This window comes from Armigeres subalbatus, unplaced genomic scaffold, assembly GCF_024139115.2.
Source record: "Armigeres subalbatus isolate Guangzhou_Male unplaced genomic scaffold, GZ_Asu_2 Contig1672, whole genome shotgun sequence".
NCBI classification, from domain to species: Eukaryota; Metazoa; Arthropoda; class Insecta; order Diptera; family Culicidae; genus Armigeres; species Armigeres subalbatus.
Genome location: NW_026942475.1, coordinates 121,694 through 142,949, shown reverse-complemented (window position 1 = coordinate 142,949; position 21,256 = coordinate 121,694). Strand labels below are relative to the sequence as shown.

The 21,256-nt window shown below is 40.7% G+C and overlaps 1 protein-coding gene across 2 annotated transcripts; it reads right to left on the bottom strand.

The window, feature by feature from the left end:
• Positions 1 to 11,360: 11,360 nt before the first annotated feature.
• LOC134203205 (uncharacterized) lies at positions 11,361 to 20,235 on the bottom strand. 2 transcript variants are annotated; one of them, XM_062678090.1, is made up of 2 exons: positions 19,876 to 20,235; positions 11,361 to 11,500 (listed from the first exon to the last, which is right to left on the bottom strand). In XM_062678090.1, the coding sequence occupies exons 1-2, from the start codon at positions 20,102 to 20,104 to the stop codon at positions 11,361 to 11,363; spliced, it is 369 nt and encodes a 122-aa protein (XP_062534074.1). In that variant the 5' UTR covers positions 20,105 to 20,235. The 2 variants fall into 2 exon arrangements, with proteins under 2 accessions (XP_062534074.1, XP_062534075.1); XM_062678091.1 differs by lacking the exon at positions 11,361 to 11,500 and adding an exon at positions 13,638 to 14,073.
• Positions 20,236 to 21,256: the final 1,021 nt, after the last annotated feature.

Below are 21,256 nucleotides of genomic sequence, written 5' to 3'. Positions count from 1 at the left end.
CAAACTGAAATTTGCGTAGATTATCAGTGCCCGGGTACACTTGAATGCCAATTTCGTGTCTTTGCAGAAATCTCTGGGAAAACGTCCAGACTTCGCTAACGAACTTGACCAAAGCACACAAAACAGGCAACCAATTGATGAATGAGGGTCAATATAATTTTTTTTTTCATTAAGAGGGGTCTTGGAAGTAAGCGAACGGTCTGAATAGCTACCCATCATTGAGCAAAACTTACTAAAAGCATATGAATTAGTCGGAGAATTCCGGTATTTGATCAGTGTTGTATTCTTTCAGACTGTTGAGTAAAACACCAAATAAAAACTAAAGTTTATCAAAGATAGACAAACTAAAACTAGGATTTTCAAATTATTTGCTTCATTAGGGAGCTTGAACAAATTTTAGGATTTTTTAATTTACAGCTTCTTTGACCAGAACCGGAGACGAGCCAGCCTCGGGCTGCAAGTCTCCTAAACAAAGACAAAAAAAAAATCTTTGATCAGAAGAATTTCTTTTCTATAGGATTTTCAATTTTTTTAGGTGGTAATGCACTTGGAAGAATTCCGTAGTTTCTTTTTTAATTCAATATTTGATTTTTTTAGTTGAATGCCAGTTGAAGAGATGGCTATGTCCCATTTCGTATCGTGGTACCACGCGATGAATCCTGGCCATCTGACAATAGATGAGCTAGAGTACGAGTTGAAGATCTGTAGCATGCCGATAGAAGGAACACGTAGCGTTGCCGAACGAAATCTGCGTAGCCGCCTGAAAGAGGAAAAAGGAAAATCAAACTTGAGAACATTGTTTGTTGGTGAATCGGTAGTTCATGAATTAGAGGTTTGCGACGATACGTTGAATGGAATCAAAAATCATTTGGAAAAGCGTGCGATGAAAAAGGCTCCAGATCAATTGTTTAAGACTTGGTTAATTCACATTCTCTTCCGAATGCAGCGTTTGAGAACTAACACTAAGAAGGACGACGAATTGAACAGCCTTGCAGTGATAGCTGGGGAGTGTATCAAGTTACTCAATGTATGCTATTCGGCCACATCCCTTCTGTTAGAGGTGCGAGAGGCAGAATTAGCAATCATAAACGAGAGCTTGAACACCCTTAGGGGAGAAAACCAAACCGATGAGGTAGAGCAAGAAAACAACGTGAATGAATAAACGAGTTAGAGGTCTGTGAATAGCAAGGAAACCGATCCTAAAGATAGCAATACGGTTGACAGAATTAGTGCTAGGGACAAGGATTCGCAGACGAAATAAAATAATTGAAAGCGATTATGACTCAATTGCTACAACGCATCACTGTGCTCGAATCTGTCCAGCCCGGAGTTCAGCAACAGGAACTTCATACATGCACATCAAACAGTACTCAGATCGAAGAGCGTTTGACGGAGGAAAAAGAAGTAGAGGAGGTTCAGACGAAATCGGTAGATTTCTTAGGCTGGTTAAAACAAAGAAATGAGTCGTTGGACACGCTCAAAAATTCAGAAGAAGAGAAGGTGGTAGAAAACAGTAGCAATGAGAAGAAGGAGGTAAGGAAGGATAACAGTAGACCATTGAATAGCGGAAGTAAGTTCCCGATCCATAAGTGGTCGCTGAAATACGACGGAATTGATAATGGCAGACGGTTGAACGAATTCTTAAAAGAAGTCGATTTCAACGCCAGGTCAGAAGGATTTTCTGAGGCAGAGCTGTTGCAGGGAGCTCACCATCTGTTCACTCAGAAGGCGAGATCCTGGTTTATGGAGGTTAGTAGCGATATAGGGACATGGAAAGAATTAGTGACTGAACTGAAAAAAGAGTTCTTACCAGTCGATATAGATTACATCTGTGAGCGGCAGGCTAACAATCGAAAGCAGGGTCCCAGAGAGAAGTTCCAGGACTTTTACTTGGACATGGTCCGGATCTTCCGCAGCATGTCGAGCCCGTGGGACGAAAAAAGAAAGTTTGACGTCCTCTTCCGTAATACTAGGGAAGATTGCAGAATTGCAATGCTGGCAACGAATGAGAATTCCATACCTAAAATGAAAGATTTTGGTAAAAGATTCGATTCGATAAACTGGCATATGTATCAAAAGAGAGAGAGAGAGTAGGTTTTCGCGAAAAGAGGTAGTGTAGATTGACGAGGTCAGAACTCAGCAACCATACCGAGCAAACCAGGATAGGTTTCCGAATAGGAACCAGGATCGGGGAAGCTCAAATGGAAAGCAGCAGTTCAGACAAGACAATCAACAATTTCAAAAACGACCTTGGAAACAACAGCAGCTCAGTGTCCAGAAAACCGACAAGTTTCAAAAAGAAGTATGCAAACCAAATCCAAATCCTGAAACTGCACAGCGGCAAAATAATCCAGTTCCGAGTACTAGCGGAACAAACGCCCTCCAGCCGGAGGACAGAGTTTAGACGTGATAGCCCGAGCAACACACATGTGGCATAGAAGTTTCTGCAACCTATATATAACTGAATTTGGTTACATTTGAGTTGCAGCAATCAAATCAGTCCGACTTGTGCTGCTAGGGAGGGACAACAGAGATTCCAATAACCTTTAACGGAGAAACCAAACTCTTATCAGTTCTGTTAGCTCCAAGTCTAAGTCGTCGTTGCATTCTGGGCTACGATTTCTGGCAAGCCTTCGGAATTCGCCCTACGATATCTCAGCCCATTGATGCGATTGATGATGCTGCCATTAGAAGAGATTAGTGAACTAAACGATGATCAAAAACGACAACTGGAAGAAGCAAAAAGTTTGTTTCTACCAGGAAGTCCTGGGCATTTGGGATAAACAAGTCTCATTGAGCATAAGATCGAGCTGAGAGACGAATTCGGCAACGCTGATCCCGTTCGGAAAAATCCGTATCCGTGGAGTCCAGTAATCCAGGAGAAAATCCACCGTGCACTGGACAACATGATTAAGGACGGAGTGGTCGAACCTTCCGACTCGGATTGGGCGTTGCCAGCCGTCCTGGTTAAAAAGCGAGACAGCGAAGAGATAAGACTTTGTCTCGACGCACGAAAGCTCAATGAGCGAACAAAAAGGAATGCATATCCTCTCCCTCATCAAAATCGGATCCTTAGTCAGCCAGGTCCTTTCCGATTTTTAACTACAATCGACCTTTCGCAGGCTTTCCTGCAAGTTCCTTTGAATCGTGCATCGAGGAGGTTCACCGCTTTCTCGGTTCCGGGGAAGGGACTTTTCCAATTTACGAGGTTGCCCTTCGGGCTAGTCAATAGTCCAGCAACGCTCAGTAAACTTATGGATAGAGTACTCGGACATGGTAAGCTTGAGCCGGCTATATTCGTTTACTTAGACGATATAGTAGTGGCGAGTCATACTTTCGAGGAGCATGTCGCGATGTTAAGGGAATTAGCTCGGAGATTGAAGGAGGCGAACCTTTTCATTAACCTGGAAAAATCTAAGTTATGTTGTCACGAACTGCCTTACCTCGGATATATCCTTTCTGAGAAAGGATTGCGGCCTAACCCGGATCGAGTCCAAGCGATCCTGGGCTTTGAGGCACCAAAATCCATAAGGTCATTGAGAAGATTCCTCGGTATGGTGAACTACTACCGCAGGTTTATCGATAAATTCAGTGAACGCACCGCACCGTTGAAAAACAAACCGAAAAAAGTGCGGTGGAATGAGGCAGCAGAAAACGCGTTCAGAGCCATCAAGGAGAAGCTGATAACTGCTCTAGTGATGGCCAACCCTGACTTCAGCGTACCGTTTTGCGTACAAACGGACGCCAGCGATACGGCTCTAGCAGGTGTACTCACTCAGGTGCATAATGGCATTGAGCGAGTGATAGAGTATCACTCTGAGAAGCTGAAATGTGCCGAGCTCAACTATCATGCAGCGGAGAAAGAAGGCTTGGCTGCCCTTCGCTGCATTGAAAAGTTCCGATGCTATATCGAGGGAACACATTTCACACTCATCACGGATTCATCGGCGCTTTCGTTCATAATGAGAGCCAAATGGAGATCGTCATCCCACTTGAGCCGATGGAGCATAATACTGCAGCACTTCGATATGGAGATAAAGCATATGAAAGGGAAGGAAAATATTGTTCCGGATGCTTTATCCCGATCGATTGAAGCCCTAGAAGTGAATGAGACGGACAAATGGTATCGAGCTCTGTTCGAGGCAGTAGAAACCGATCCCGAGAAGTACGTCGACTTCCGGATCGAAGACGGAAAATTATTTAAATTTGTTGCGGCACAGTCAGACGTTCTAGACTACAGGTTTGAGTGGATGGAATGCGTGCCTGAGTCCGAACGCCAACGTGTCATTCAGCAAGAGCATGACGAAATGATGCACATTGGGTTCGAAAAGTGCATTGAGAAAGTCAAACGCAAGTACTACTGGCCCAGAATGAATGCTGACATCAAAAAGTACATCGCATTGTGTGAGACTTGTACACAGAGAAAAAAATAATTGTGTTTCTAACAATTTTCAACTTTTATTTTGAAAATATAGCAATTTTGATTAATTTAAATAATAAAACTCTTAATGTGAAAATTTTACTTTCAATTTAAGAAATGATTTCTAAATAAAAAAATGTAATTTTAAAAGTTGAAATTTTTCTTTCGAGAAATGGAAAGATTTCAAAAGAGTTAGTTATTCTCTAAAATTTTGGCTACGCTGACTCAAGTATCTGGTAACTAAACCGTCATTTTATTTTGTGTTGTGAAACAGACAGCAGCGTAAATAATAATAGTTGATTGAGTTCGTTTTAGAGAAAAGATATTTTAGTTACTAGATAAAGATTGTCGCTACTGTTCCCTTTGTACTGCTGTCCGAAACATGTGTGGTACATACCTGTCAAATCGTATGGATTTTCCTTCTTTGACATCGCCTCGCCAGCAAAAGATGTTCCGGACAGCGACGACAGCGACAATCTTTATCTAGTAACTAAAATATCTTTTTTTTAGAGTGTAAGCCGAATGTCAAATTGTCCTACCTTTTATATGCACCATTCTTGAAACTCTGTTACCCGCCTTTTTATCATTCTGAATAAAGCTATCGTTGAGTAAACACGTGTGTTAGAGATCTTTATTTCGTCAGGTTATGGCCTCAGTCACGAGAATTTTTCCATAATCTTTTCGATTGGAAAATCGATGCGCGAAAGGTAGCGGAAAAGTAAAGTGCTTTCGGTCGCAAGTGGAATCAAGAACGCGGGCGAAAAATTTTCGGTGGAAACGGTTCGGCGGTAGAGTTTGCTGATTTCGACGCCATTTTTTTCGTTCGGCAAAATGGAAGATGAACGTACACAGCGAGTGTATTTGTTCGACGGTAGAAATTACTCGACGTGGAGCTTTCGTATGCAAGCATATCTGGAAGAGTTGGGGTTGTTGCATTGTATCGAAAAGCGACTGGAAGAGGAAGTGTTTTATCCGGATGATCCGACTGGTTCTGCGGCAGTGAAAGCGGAAAAAGAAGATAAGCGAGAAAAACGGAAGAAAGAAGACGCAAAGTGTAAATCGGTGTTAATTCACAAAATTGCGAATTCACAACTGGAATATATTCGTGGAAAAACGTCACCAAAGGCTATTTGGGCAGTGCTGAAGCAAACATTCGAGCAAAAAGGTGTTTCGGGAGTGTTTTTCTTGTTGAAGCAGTTGACCGGTGCAAAGTACAGTGATGGTCGTTCTATGGAAGAGCACATTTTGTCGTTTGAGAAAGTTGTGCGGGAGTTGGAATCGGCAAATATTAAGTTTGATGAGCCGGTTCTGGTATTTTTCTTGCTTCAATCAATGCCAAAGTCGTATGAACAGTTGATTACCGTACTGGAAACGCTTCCGGTGCAGCAGTGCTCTATGGATTTTGTTAAATCGAGACTGCTCAGTGAAGATGTAAAACGGCAGTTCAGTGGAAATTCAAAAGTTTTGGATCCGGGAACGGCTTTTGTCGGAAGAGGGTCTAAGTTCCCATTCAAGTGTCATTCATGCGGAAAACCGGGTCATAAGCGAGTGGACTGTCCTGAAAATAAATGGCCGGATCGAGAATGTAATGATCGCAAACAAGTAAAGAAGAAGAATAGGCCCGGAGCGCACAGGGCTGAAGTGGAAAACGATGATATCGCTTTTGTCGCGAGCCTAGAACAAGATGCTTTGCATAGTGCTGGTAGTGGTTTTCGTTGGGTGCTCGATAGCGGTGCTTCGGAGCACATGGTAAATGACAGAAGCTGTCTCATAAATATGCGAAGCTCGGGAGTACCGACAGTGATAAATGTTGCTAAGTCGGGTGTGTCACTGGTTAGTCGCACAGTCGGCGACGTCAAAATGAGTGTAACGGTGAACGGGAAGCAGCTATGCTGCACAGTGTACGACGTTTTGTTTGTTCCTGGCTTGTATACCAACTTGTTCTCCGTAAAAAGAGTTGCGGAACGCGGAATGGAGGTGGTTTTCGGAAGAGATAGTGCGCGAATCATGAAGAACGGAAAAGTGTTGTGTACTGCGGAACGTAAGGGTCGATTGTACGAGCTTAAAGTGGATGTTATGAAAGTGTCTTCTGCCATGATCGGTGATTCAGAAAGTCAACTTTCATTATGGCATCGTAGGTTCGGTCACATTGGTAAGTCTGGCCTAATGAAACTGATCCGAAATGATATGATCGAAGGGATCGAAGGTAATTTGCAAGCTACTGACAATGTGAAAATCTGTGAACCGTGTATGATGGGTAAGCAGTCGAAGCTACCTTTCGAAGAGTGTGTTAGAGCTCGTTCGTCTCGTCCCTTGGAGTTAATTCACACGGACGTATGTGGTCCGTTCAAGCCGGAGTCTTGGGACGCAAAGAAGATTTTTGTGACATTTATACACGCACTTTACGGCAGTGTACGTGCTAAAAGCAAAAAGTGATGTGGTAAGTGCGTTCAAAAAGTATGCCGCGATGGCTACTGCACATTTTGAGCGGAAGATCGCGAGACTTCGTAGTGACAACGGAACCGAGTATATAAACGAAGAACTGATGACGTATTGCAGTGAATCAGGAATCTTAATGGAACCAAGAGTACATTATACGCCGCAACAAAGGGGTGTTGCGGAGCGTATGAACAGAACGATTCTCGAACGCGCGCGTGCAATGTTGGATGAATCGGGCATTAATCGAATGTTGTGGTCGGAAGCGGTACAGGCGGCGGTTCACGTCATTAATCGGAGCCCGACTGGTGCGCTAGCGATTATGAAAACGCCGTATGAAATGTGGTACGGACGGAAGCCAAATGTATCAAGACTACGAGTGTTCGGAAGCAAAATGTTTTGTCATATCCCGAAAGAAAAACGTTCCAAATTGGACGTCAAAAGTCGCGTGTGCTATTTGATCGGTTATGGTTTTTACGGTAACCGAGCGTGGGACCCGGAACAGCGGAAAGTTATAGTTTGTCATGACGTTGTGGTAGAAGAGATTCCAGTAAAGCAAAGCATTCACCCGGAAGTGTTCACGAACGATCATTTGGTTTCCGACCTCCTACCGGAACCGGAATCTGGACAAAGGTTTGAAGTCGTGGACGAAACGAAGAACCGAAGTGATGAAGACTCTGAGGAAGAACAAGATCAACATGAAGAATACGTAAGTGCGGAGGAAGAAAGTGAACCATTGAGAAGAAGTGATCGACAACGCAGGCCTCCGAAACATCTTTCAGAATATGAAGTGTGCGTAGCTTTCGCGTTGAATGCTGAAAACTACGTGGAAGAGTTGCCGGACAACATTGAAGAATTGCGTAAGCGAGAGGATTGGGAAGAATGGAAAATGGCGATCAAGGACGAGATGCAGTCGTTGGAAAAGAACCACACGTGGGACCTTGTGGACCTTCCTGCTGGGAAGCGTGTCATTCCAAGTAAGTGGGTATTTAAAATCAAATACAAGACCGATGGAAGTATTGATAGATACAAGGCCCGTTTAGTGGCGAAAGGCTGCTCCCAACGCCATGGGTTTGATTACCAAGAAACGTACGCACCAGTTGTTCGCATAAGTACTGTGCGTACTTTATTAGCGGTGGCTGTTCAAAAGAACCTTCACGTACATCTGAAACCGTTTTCATGCGCCTACCTCCAGGATTTGAGAGGGGGAGAAAAGTATGTAGGCTAAACAAATCCCTGTACGGGTTAAAACAGGCACCTCGTAGCTGGAACGGAAGATTTAATAAATTTATGCTACATCTTGGGTTCAATCGTTCTCAACACGACAGCTGCCTGTACGTTCGTAATAAAAATGGTTTGGTCTCCTATCTGATTTTGTATGTCGATGACATTATTTTGGCAACTAGTTCATTGGACGAACTGAAAGAGATCAAACGTAGCTTGACCCATGAGTTTGAAATGGATGACATGAATGAACTCAACCATTTCCTTGGTTTGAAAGTTGAGAGAAACTTGGAAAAGGCACATTGACTATAAACCAGACTCAGTACATCAGTGCCTTGTTGAAGCGATTCGGTATGAATAATTGTAGACCGGTGTCCACACCTTTGGAAGTCAACCTCAAGTTGGAGAAGAACATGTCAGATCCGGTGACGCAGCATCCATATCGGGAGCTTGTCGGATGTTTAACATACCTCATGCTTTCGTCGCGCCCCGATATCAGTTCAGCGGTAAATTTCCTCAGTCGTTTCCAAAGCCGTGCAACAGACACTCACTGGACACATTTAAAAAGGGTATTGCGTTACCTACAAGGAACGAAGGACTACAGTTTGGTCTACAGACGCAATGAGAACCCGGAGCCTCTAGTTGGATACGCCGATGCCGATTGGGGAAGCGACATCAATGACCGCAGATCAACATCCGGAAGTTTGTTCCAGGTGTTTGGGAATTCAATACTGTGGACTACAAGGAAGCAGACGACCGTCGCTTTGTCATCTACAGAGGCGGAGTACGTGTCGCTAAGTAACGCCGCTTGTGATGCAATATGGACAAGAAATATATTGAAGGATCTAGGAATCGATTGCCGCAATCCTACAAAGCTATATGAAGACAACCAGTCGTGTATTCACATCGCCAACGAACCATGTGACCAGAAAAGATTGAAGCATTTGGATTTACGATACCACTTTATCCGTGAGTGTATTCAATCTGGTGAAATATGAGTGCAGTACATACCGACGCAGGAGCAGGTTGCAGATATGTTCACCAAGAGCCTTCCAGCTAGCTGTTTCAAGAAACATTGCTTCACGCTTGGTCTGAGAGGGGGTGTTGTGAAACAGACAGCAGCGTAAATAATAATAGTTGATTGAGTTCGTTTTAGAGTGTAAGCCGAATGTCAAATTGTCCTACCTTTTATATGCACCATTCTTGAAACTCTGTTACCCGCCTTTTTATCATTCTGAATAAAGCTATCGTTGAGTAAACACGTGTGTTAGAGATCTTTATTTCGTCATTTTGTTTTGCCGTCGGCGAAAAAACGGAGCTAGAATTAAGGGGATTAAAGGTAAGAATGAAATTAAATGTAACAAGAATCCTAAGTTATTTATTTAAGGACATAGTTGGTAGAGTACCAAGATGGCAGTCAATATGGCACCGGACCTTCCACGGGTCGACCCCAACCCTCCCGCACTCCTCTCCCACCAACATTCGGATGCATTGAACAGCATCGAACAAAAATCTAATATTGAAATTACTAACCTGTTCACAGCATATTTTTTCACTTCCCGTGATAATGAACATGTTTATCCAAAGAGTCCCATGTATTTCGGCTCGAATATTATCATAAATCAGCAGTTTCGTGCCAATTTAATAGCCGTTCGCGATTTGGTGGGTTCATCACTGCACTTCACTTCTTCTCAAAGGGCACTGAAAAAATCAAGTTTTTACTCACTTCTCCGCACATGAGCAGCCCGAAATGTTGATGGAATGCAAATTAAACATCACTTTTCGATATCTGTCACTTGTTTAAACCGAAAACATAATATAAACTGCTATTTTTGCCCGAAAAAAACGATTAAAAACTGATCGCGGAGCGAATGTAAACACCGCGGTGCACCGGCACCGGCAGCAGCAAACTAATAAGTAGGGTGGTTCAAAAAATAATTTTGCTCCGCCACGCTCAGTCGATTATGATTTATAATTTGGGTGTCATCCAATGGTTTTGGCTGGATTGAATAGAGGCTTACCGTGCACAAGTCGTTTCAGATTTGTATGACAGTTGATATGGCGAGGTTGAATTTGACATTATTCTGATTCTGGCACTCCGTCATTGGGCGTTAGCGAGGGGGGAGATCATATGACTGGATGAAATATTCAAGAGCTTCAACTCCATAGACAATCCATATTGAATGGTCGTTCCAATAGTTGGGAGTCGATTTTAATCGAGGTTGCGAATCTTTCGCATGATAATTTGGTTTCTCAGAAGGCATCAGTGAAACGTGCAATTCAACAAAATACCCAGAATTTGTTTGTGATATCTATCGCACCAGGGGCAGATACTTCTAGTCTAGTCTAGTCTACACAATCGCACCAGGGGCAGATGCTTCATACAAGAAGTGTGACATAAGGGTGAGTGCGGTATAAAATGCTATATTTGCGTTACGTTATCAATTGATCTTTCCTGCAGTGCGGTTTTCGTTCAGTGAAGTCTCTGGAATGTTGCTTTCAGCTATGTGGGTTCTCTTTTCGCCAGCGTTTGGAGGGGAGGCGCCGTAGCCAGTGTAATAAAAGGTTTAGTTTCCCATACTAGTTTTCATACAAACTTGAACCGGCTTGCGCTCAACCAGTTTTTGTTCAAATCGGTTTTTTTAGGGAACTCGGAGCATGGGACGGAATCGAGTGAGCGTGGTTGAGCTGGGACGTTTTTTGAACCACCCTACTAATATTATTTGTTATTTTATAAATGCGACACCAATACTACTACAGTATATGACAGTTTTTATTGTACCAATACTTTCAAAGCTTTGTTTTGGTACTCAACCCACCTTCACCTTAAATTCGTGTTATATTTTAATTCAAGATGTGTTCTGCGAAACTTTTGCTTAAAAGCCAATCTCGGAACTTCGGTTATCACATGCACCGTCCACAAAAGATACCATTCATAAGGAAACGGCGCTGCCACCATCGTTTGATCCAGCAGAAAGCGGAAGTCAGCATCGCTACCGGTAAAGTAAAGTATATTTTTCAAATGCACCTCGAATTCATCAGTTATAGAGTCAGTATAATAATAAACTGTTTAATCCTCACCATGGAAACAGCAGAATTACGGTACCGTGTTGCAGCTCCCATATGCATCTTCTTCCATCGAATCGACGTACATTCATTTGGTACAAATGTAAATGTACGACCTACGAAGATTGGTAGCCGTCGCTCGAGCTCGTCTTCGCTATCTTCACTGGCCCTGATGTCCTTTAAACCATCGATTTTCCGCTGCATCTTCTTCTATTTATGGCAGTTTACGGCGAATCCACATCCATCTACAGCAGAAAAAAACAGCTGCTGGTGGAACTTCCGTAATTTCAGCTAATACCAATGCGCCGTCAGTAGAAAGAGTTCTTTCTAGATGTGGTGGACCAGTTTGCTCGCCTGTTCGTAACATGCATGAATAATGGCGAAAATTTTATATGATGCAATTTCAAAAACATAAAAATAAAAAAATGAAGTTAAAATAGAATAGTTGTTTTGAATATATGTAAAGTATTATTTTGACATGTTTGACTTAAATTGAAAGCGCAGACCACTTGTTATTTTGATAGAATCACTACTTGATTCAACTGCAAAACATGCATTTAGCTTTGAGAGGAAAATATTACTTTGAAAAGTCGGCTCTTGTTGAAGTTCCTTCAAAAGTGTCATTTTTGGAATTGTAGTTTTAACAAGTTTATACTTTCTACTGAAAATCACTAACTGGTTTTCTCAATTTTACCAACGTTTTTCTTAATTTTACCAACGATTGTTTTTGTGTGTAAGGAGAATAAGCACTCCACATTATCAACGGCTCCAGAAATGGGGAAGCAGCGAATTGCGACCAGACCATCCCAAATTATGTGTATGGACTACATACAATCACTTCCCCGAAGCAAGCAAGGCAATGCCCACTTGTTAGTCGTATTAGACATTTTTTCTAAGTACTATACGGTGCCCAAAAAACAAAAATAACAAGTTTAATTTGGAGCCCTACTGACTTTAATACTGATGTACACCACAAACTTGACACTTACAATTTTATGTTCAACCAAAGCCAAACGAAAAACGATAACACCGACTTTCCCCTGAAGAAGACCCGAAAAGTGGTCGAAACGTTGGGATAAAATCAAAATTATCGTTTGATTACTGAGACTGCATAACCGAAACGTATCATAATTACCCTGATCAGTCGAACTCCTATCATAATCGTTTAAAAGGATGACTATAATTTTTAAAAATATTTGATTCGAATATTCACTCCTAACTTGTCGTTCGACCTAATGTTCATTCGGCCTAATGTCCGTTCGGTCTAATGGCCATTCGGCCTAATAACCCAGCATCGGTCCCATCTTCTTGGAAAACATGTTTCCAAAACAATTCCAAGAATTTGGATGCCAGGATCTCTTCTAAACGAGTTTGTGTCCACTTACATCCATCTTACAGTCTCCATATTACAGTCTCAACTACTTGGAAAACATGCTTCCGAAACAATTACAAGAATTTTGATTCCCATATTGCCAGGGTTTCTTCTAAATGAATTTGAAGTTGAGACAAGTTGATTTTTATGAAATAACTTTCACCACCTGTAGTTTATTACGAACGACTTTTGAGTACCTGGTAAATACTCTGTAAGCAATTTCGACAAGAAATAACGGGTATCGTTCACGTATTTGGCTTTTCCAAGGCATAAAATGATTCATATTTGTGGAATGAAGTAAAAAATTGGAAATATTTTATTTTTTCAATTTTGTCACATACCCTGTTTTATCACCCCAAAATTCACCAGGGGTGATAAAATCAGGATATTACTGTAACAAAATTCTTGGAATTGTTCCGGGAACATGTTTTCCGTGTAATTGAGACCATAGGATGGATAACAACCGGAATGGTCATTTTGGAACAGGTTCTCGGAGGGCCCATAGGGGCCTTATAGGTTATATCGAATAAAACCTGGCAATACAGGTATCAAAATTCTTGGAATTGTTCCGGAAACATGTTTTCCAAAAAGTTGAGACCGTATGATGGATGGCAATTGGAACGGCCATCCTAAAACAGGTTCCCATGGGGCCTTAAGTGGCCACAAATTCATTTAGAAGAAACCCTGTCAATATGGGAATCAAAATTCTTGTAATTGTTACGGAAGCATGTTTTCCAAGTAGTTGAGACTGTAATATGTGTTACGACTTTAATTCGACTGGGAATGGGTTGCTTTCGGATAGTATAGAGAAAAGACCGTTCGGTTGCGAGTTCAAGCTTATACTGTCTATATTGAATTCTGTGCTCATACACTGGAGATTATCTGGAGTTCACTCTAAGTGTTCATTAGTCTACACTCTAAATTCTTCACCTCACATCTCACCCCTTCAACAATATTCTTTTCCTAATTGATATTTATACACCATTATACATTCTTTCTAGCCAACTTTTCTAAGTTCAAGTTGCTGTATCTGGAGATTTTATTTCTATTTGAACGGCGTGTTGATTGTGTTTGTATTCTGGTCTATGATTTTTTGGGGAGTTAAATCTTTCTCTTGGATTGAATCTTCATCTGGACTGCTTGTGCAAGAACTGTTATCTATGATATCGTTTGGGGAACTATTAAATTCTATGTCCTTGTTCAAGATAAGCGGTGTTTGAGGTATAAGTTTTAGTTGATTTACATGTGCTCTTCTAGTTGAACCTCCTATCTCGATTAAATAGACTAATTTAGACAAAGGTTTGATAATTTTTGCTTCATGTTTGAAACTTTTACCATTTGCTTTATATGTATAAATGACTTTGTCTGTTGGTTTCCACTTCATGCTTTGTAAAGGTTCAGTTTCGTTTGGCTTACGGGTGAAATCTATTTGTCTTAAATTAGATAATTCAGAACGTGGGACAAATGAGAAAACTCGTTCATTCGGTATGATTTTATCGCCTGTCGACGGGGTTTGATGATGATGATACAAGAACGTTCGTATTTTATTCGCGATCTGTAATGATGAGAGCAAATCTTTCTCGCTTATAATTTTATCTAACACCGCTTTTGTGGTTTGAACGGCTCTTTCTGCCAACCCGTTACTGGCTGGGTGATACGGTGGAGAAAACATGTGCTTTATGTTCCTAGTGTTACAATATTGAGCGAAATTGTGACTATTGAAAGGAGGCCCGTTGTCGCTTACGATAATTGACGCTAGACCAAATGTAGAAAAAATATTGTCTAATTCTATTGCTACGTCATTGGAAGTTGTTTTGCTCATTGCTTTTATTTCTATCCATCGTGAGTACGCATCTATCAAAATCAGAAAAGTACGATTAAAATTTTTAAAAAAATCAATGTGCACCCGTTCAAACGGAGTGGAAGTCGCTGGCCAATTACCATAGATTCGAGGTGTTCGGTCAATGCCTTTTAACTGGCATGTTTTACACGATTTCGCATAACTTTCAATATCTTGACCCATTTTTTCCTAGTACATGAATTCCCAAGCTATTTGTTTCATTTTTTGTATGCCCCTATGATTCGCATGCAAAAGAAGCAAAGCATTTTGTTTTAAACTTGTTGGTATAACAGTCTTGCATTGAAATATAAGGCAGCCGGACTCTACACTCAATTCATGTCGCTTAGCATAAAAATTCTTTAAATGGTTTTTCCTAGCCTGACTTGGCCAGCCACCTTCAACGTATTTAATAATCGAGGAGAGAACTAGGTCGCGTTTGGTTTCCCACCGATATCACCTCAGCATTGAGAATGACTTTATTATTTTGTATCAAGTAGTGTGCGCAATTCAGAGTACTTCTTAGACTTTCCTTTAGGTCGGCGTCACTTAAGTTTTGCTGTTTTGTTAATCTTGAAAGACAATCTGCTGTGTGATTATTTCTACCGGGTTTATAAGTCATGGTAAAATCAAATATTGATAATCTAGAAAAATTACGTTCTAAACGACTTGCAATAATAGTAGGGCCATTCTTCTTGCCTTTAAACAGTCCTACCAACGGCTTATGATCCGTAACTATGTTCACTTTTTGACCTAAAATATATTTATAAAATTTTTCCATAGAGAAAACTATAGCTAGCGCTTCCCTGTGTAAAATAGGGTATTTCCTTTCAGCTTTGGAAAGTCTACGAGAAACGAAAAACACTGGTTTTTCAAACTCGTCAATTCTATGACTAAGAACTCCTGATATACCATCATCGCTTGCATCACACGTAATCGTTATTGGCTTGGAAGGATCGAAATGTGTGAGGACATGCGCACTACAAATAGCCTTTTTGCTGTTTTCTAAGGCTTTTTGGCACGATTCGTCCCAACACCATATAGCATCTTTTGTTAATAAATTATATAATGGAGAAAGCAAAATATTCAGTTTTGGTATGAATTTGGCATAAAATGTAATCATGCCGAGAAATGACTTGAGTTGCGTCTTCGTTTTTGGCGCTGGCACGGCCATAATTGCTTCCACTTTCTCCGGGTTTGGCGATACCCCTGCCTCCGAAAGAATGTGGCCCAAATACTTCACATGGGAAACGAACCACTGACCTTTTTTCGGCATTGATTTTAACATTGTGTTTTTCCAATCTCTCCAAAACTGTTTTGATTTTTTCAAGTTCTTCATCGTTTTCTGCCCATATAAGGATGTCGTCAATATAGACTTGGACACCAGGAATTCCCATCAAAAGTGTATCCATAGCTGATTGGAAAAGAGTGGCTGCTGGTTTAAGGTGAAGGTGGGTTGAGTACCAAAACAAAGCTTTGAAAGTATTGGTACAATAAAAACTGTCATATACTGTAGTAGTATTGGTGTCGTATTTATAAAATAACAAATAATATTAGTAGGGTGGGTCAAAAAACGACCCAGCTCCACCACGCTCACTCGATTCCGTCCCATACTCCGAGTGTCCTCAAAAAACCGATTTGAACAAAAACTGGTTCAGCGCAAGCCGGTTTTTATGAAAACTAGTATGGGAAACTAAACCTTTTATTACACTGGCTACGGCGCCTCCTCCAAACACTGGCGAAAAGAGATCCCACATAGCTGAAAGCAACATTCCAGAGACTTCACTGAACGAAAATCGCACCGCAGGAAAGATCCATTGATTACGTAACGCAAATATAGCTTTTTATACCCCACTCACCCTTATGTCATACTTTTTGTATGAAGCATCTGCGATAGTGTAGACTAGACTATAGAAGAATCTGCCCCTGGTGCGATAGATATCACAGACAAATTCTGGGTATTTTGTTGAATTGCACGTTTCACTGATGCCTTCTGAGAAGCCTAATTATCATGCGAAAGATTCGCAACCTCGATTAAAATCGACTCCTAACTATTGGAACGACCATTTAATATGGATTGTATATGGAATTGAAGATCTTGAATATTTCATCAAGTCATACGGTCTCCACTTCGCTAGCGCCCAATGATGGAGTGCCGGAATCAGAATAATGTAAAATTCAACCTCGGCATATCAACTGTCATACAAACCTGAAACGACTTGTGCACGGTAAGCCTCTATTCAAACCAGCCCAAACCATTGGATGACACCCAAATTATAAATCATAATCGACTGAGCGTGGCGGAGCAAAATTACTTTTTGAACCACCCTACTTATTAGTTTGCTGCTGCCGGTTCCGGTGCACCGCGGTGTTTACATTCGCTCCGCGATCAGTTTTTAATCGTTTTTATTTCGGGCAAAAATAGCAGTTTATATTAAGTTTTCGGTGTAAACAAGTGACTGATTTCGAAAAGTGATGTTTAATTTGCATTCCATCAACATTTCGGGCAGCTCATGTGCAGAGAAGTGAGTAAAAATTTGATTTTTTGCGTGCCCTTTGAGAAGAAGTGAAGTGCAGTGATAAACCCACCAAATCGCGAACCGCTTTTAAATTGGCACGAAACTGCTGATTTAGGATAATATTCCAGCCGAAATACAAAGGACCCTTTTATAAACATGTCCATTATCATAGGAAGTGAATAAATATGCTGTGAACAGGTTAGTAATTTCAATATTAGACTTTTATTCGATGCTGTTCGATGCATCCGAATGTTGGTGGGAGAGGAGTGCGGGAGGTGTGGGGTTGACCCGTGGAGAAGAAGTGAAGTGCAGTGATAAACCCACCAAATCGCGAACCGCTTTTAAATTGGCACGAAACTGCTGATTTAGGATAATATTCAAGCCGAAATACAAAGGACTCTTTGGATAAACATGTCCATTATCATAGGAAGTGAATAAATATGCAGTGAACAGGTTAGTAATTTCAATATTAGACTTTTATTCGATGCTGTTCGATGCATCCGAATGTTGGTGGGAAAGGAGTGCGGGAGGTGTGGGGTTGACCCGTGGAAGGTCCGGTGCCATATTGACTGCCATCGTGGTACTCTTCCAACTATGTCCTTAACACCGAAGGGCAATCGTTTAAAAGCATATAGGCCTTTATGTGTATTAATCACTAATAATTTTTTTGTCGCTTCAGACACTTCTAATTGCTGGTACGCTCCTCGTAAATCAATTAAGGTACCCCGGGGCAAGTGGGACCTAAAAAAACGCTAGTTCAGCAAAATCTCCAAAGCATACTTAGAAAACAAGGTATTTCAGGACATTAACCACGGATACATCATTATATGCTTCCGTTGTTGAAGTGTAGACGTGTTGTGAGTAATTTATTCAGTTACAAAAATATTGGTAGTGACTTTCAATAAATTTACCTGTGGGACCCACTTACCCCTTCAAACGGGGCAAGTGGGACCTATTCTGCTCTATACTGTCGAACGAAACTAAATGTAGATATAATGTTCATGTTATTTCTGAGTCGTAGCATTTCAGATCATGGATGGAGGTTTATTGCTTGTCAGACTTTTGTTTTTGGCAAAAGAAAGGGATTACAATGTTAGCAGATATAAAATCAAGGCAACATCCGGTTTACCGTTTAATTGTCTGTTGTCTGGCTTTACATTAGCTTACTTTCTTACCAAATGTGTTAGATGGAAGAGATAAGCAAATCTTTGTTCACTTTTCGAATAAATGTTTCTCTGTTTAACACAAATTATTACATAAACTAGAACCTCAAAAGGAACGTTTTTATTCAGGCGGTGTTGTAAATTTGTAATAGAACGAAATGGCCAATTCATGTCTTAAGCACTTTATTTATCTTAAAATCTGTTAATCTGATGCGAAGTTTAAAAATAGCAAAACACAAGACAAAACCTGTTGATCTATTGTAGAATAAATAGATTGTTTGCACTGTAAACGGAAAATTTTGCATAGATATAACCATTGCTCTTTTCCATGAGGGAGATAATTTTCAGAAAGTAAAATACACATTAGGTAAATCAACTGTACACTACTTCTTAACAACTAAACCAACGATATCAACTGCATATGATTCAGATCCATATGACATATGAGTGTCGAAGTTATTTTTCACTAGACAACAATCTAAAAACAGGTAAAATGGCCCTATCGAAAATGTTGTTCAAATATGTCCCACTTGCCCCATGTATGTTTAAAATCAAGGGAAAGTGAAAATTGCAGATTTTGGCTTTAATCAAAACTTTTAAATCGTTTTTGATGTCACACAATTATTTAATTGCTCAAAATATTCACTTTCCACATCAATGATGAATTTAGGAACGACTATTTTGTTGAAAATCCATTGAATAAAAATAAAAGTGATAGATTTTGCCGGTAGTTTAAAGTCTTGATTGAACAATACCATTAGTATGGTGCCGCAAATGGTTTTGATTCCAAATTTTTTTGTGTCAGGCGAATTCTTTGATAATTCTGCTTCATCTTTCTAGAACATTGTTACCACTAAAAACGTTCACCGATTAATTGGCAGCCATAGTACCCACTTACCCCGTATTTTCACTTGCCCCGGGGTACCTTAGAGCAAATTTCTTTGCACCGCTTTTATTAGTGATTAGTTCCTCAATTAGAGGTAGAGGGTAGTGATGAGTTATAATGTGTGGATTAACTGTTTTTGAGCCGTCCATGCAAATTCGAATGTCAACCTTATTTGATTTTACCACCACAACGATAGGAGAGGCCCACTCAGCATATTGCACTTTCTCGATAATCCCTTTTGCCTCGAGGTCATCTAAGTATTTAGCTACCTTCTCTCTATGTTTGAAGGCCACAGTATAAGGTTTGTGTATTATTGGTTTTGCGAGTGGATCGATCTTTATGTCTACCACTACATTCTTGATAGGTTCGGTCAAATCATCATCGAAAGCTTTTGGAAATGAACTCTTCAAATTTTGTACGAGTTGTTGAATCCATTGATGGTGTGTTGCGTGTACTGTTGAATGGAGTGAATTAAGTGTAAAGTTGTGTCTCCAGAAAAGTATATTAAGCTCGTTTAGTGGAATGTATTAAACCGTCTAAGACGAATTAAGTACTGTCCATTTAATTCCACCAGTTAACTGGTGGAATTAAATGGACAGTACTTAATTCGTCTTAGACGGTTTGTGTCTCCAGTTTGGAAAAAATATATTCAGCCAATCCCTTCCTAACAGAGGGACAAAATCACGTGCAGATTTGATTACAATCATTGTTAGGTTTTTTATAACTTCTCTCAACTGAACTTGTACCTGTATTGTTCCTAACACCGAAACCTTATCCCCGGATATAACGAAAAAGCTTCTTTTTATAGGTATTAGTTCTATGTTGCTAAATTAAGCTTTGTAAGTTTTAAGTGAACATATCGTAGCACACGCACCGGTATCACATTCCATTGCCAATTTTCTGTTATTCACGATTATTTCCACAATAGCTGGTGTTATATTACTTGACTTACCGAGCAATACATTATTTACCCAGTTAGCTGACTGCTCGTCGTCTTCGTCGTCGTCAGATCCTCCACTGGATTGCTTGTCACACTGCTGATCCTCATGATTAAACGAAGATTTGAGTTCCTCCATGGCAGCCGTCAGTTGATTAATCCGTTGTTCGAAAGCACGTTTCCTATTCCCATAGCTTCTTTGTGTTGGAGCACTAGATCTAGGTTTTTTGGCCTTCGGTAGCATGCAGTCGTATGACAGGTGGCCCTTGTTATAACAATTGTAACACACGGTTTGGTTATTGGGTTTGAATGTTCCACCATGACTTGTTGAAACACCTTGCCCTCTCCATGAGTTGCTTGCTTCGCCAAACTTCCCTTTCTGCACTACGTTACGAGATTGACTGTACGAACCACGACGGTCAAAATAGTTCACCTCGCTTATTTCACTACGGGCCATTTTTCTAGATTCGTGAACCGCAATCTCAATCATTTTCGCTTTTTCTAATAATTGTGCCAAACTAAGTCTATCACTTGCTTCACGTAAAATGGTCTCGCGGGTTTTATCGTTTCTCAGTCCTGCTACAAATACGGATTGTACTAAGGTAGCTTCGGTTTCCACACTCACACTACAGTGCTCTACAATATCTTGCAAATCAATAGTAAAATCATCGAGAGTCTCACCTATTGCATGTTTGCGAGTAATCAAACGATAACGTTCGGCGAACACGTTTTTGTTTTCTTCATGTAGTTTCTTAAACTGTTCGATGATTTGATCATACGTTTTATTAACTATTTTTTCAGGTTTGAAACTTCCTATAATGCGGTTTGCTGTTTCTTGCCCAACACTCGTAATAAATTCCAGTGCTTTTTCTTCAGCTGGGGTTTTGTTTAATGCAAAGAAAATGTCCACAGTCTGCAAATACGAACTCACATTGAGACCAGCCACGTACATTGGGAACTTTCCCTTTGTTCTCTTTTCCACTACCGGTGTCACCGATACCGTCTGGGGTATGGCATCTTTACTATCACTTCCTGTAGCCATGTGGAACTACTAGAATTTCACTTATTCCGTGAAACACTGGGTATCTGTCACGACCCGCACAAACGTCCCGTCACTCCGCGCCGGTTTTATCCTCGTCGCCAATTGTTACGACTTTAATTCGACTGGGAATGGGTTGCTTTCGGATAGTATAGAGAAAAGACCGTTCGGTTGCGAGTTCAAGCTTATACTGTCTATATTGAATTCTGTGCTCATACACTGGAGATTATCTGGAGTTCACTCTAAGTGTTCATTAGTCTACACTCTAAATTCTTCACCTCACAATATGGAGACTGTAAGATGGATGTAAGTGGACACAAACCCATATTGCCAGGGTTTATTCTAAATGATTTTGTG

Coding starts and splice junctions, on each gene's coding strand:
- LOC134203205 (XM_062678090.1), bottom strand. CDS start 20,104: ATGCTACCGAAGGCCAAAAAACCTAGATCTAGTGCTCCAACACAAAGA. Junction 11,501..19,875: donor GGTAAATAATGTATTGCTCG/GTAAGTCAAGTA, acceptor TGTTACGAACAG/GCGAGCAAACTGGTCCACCA.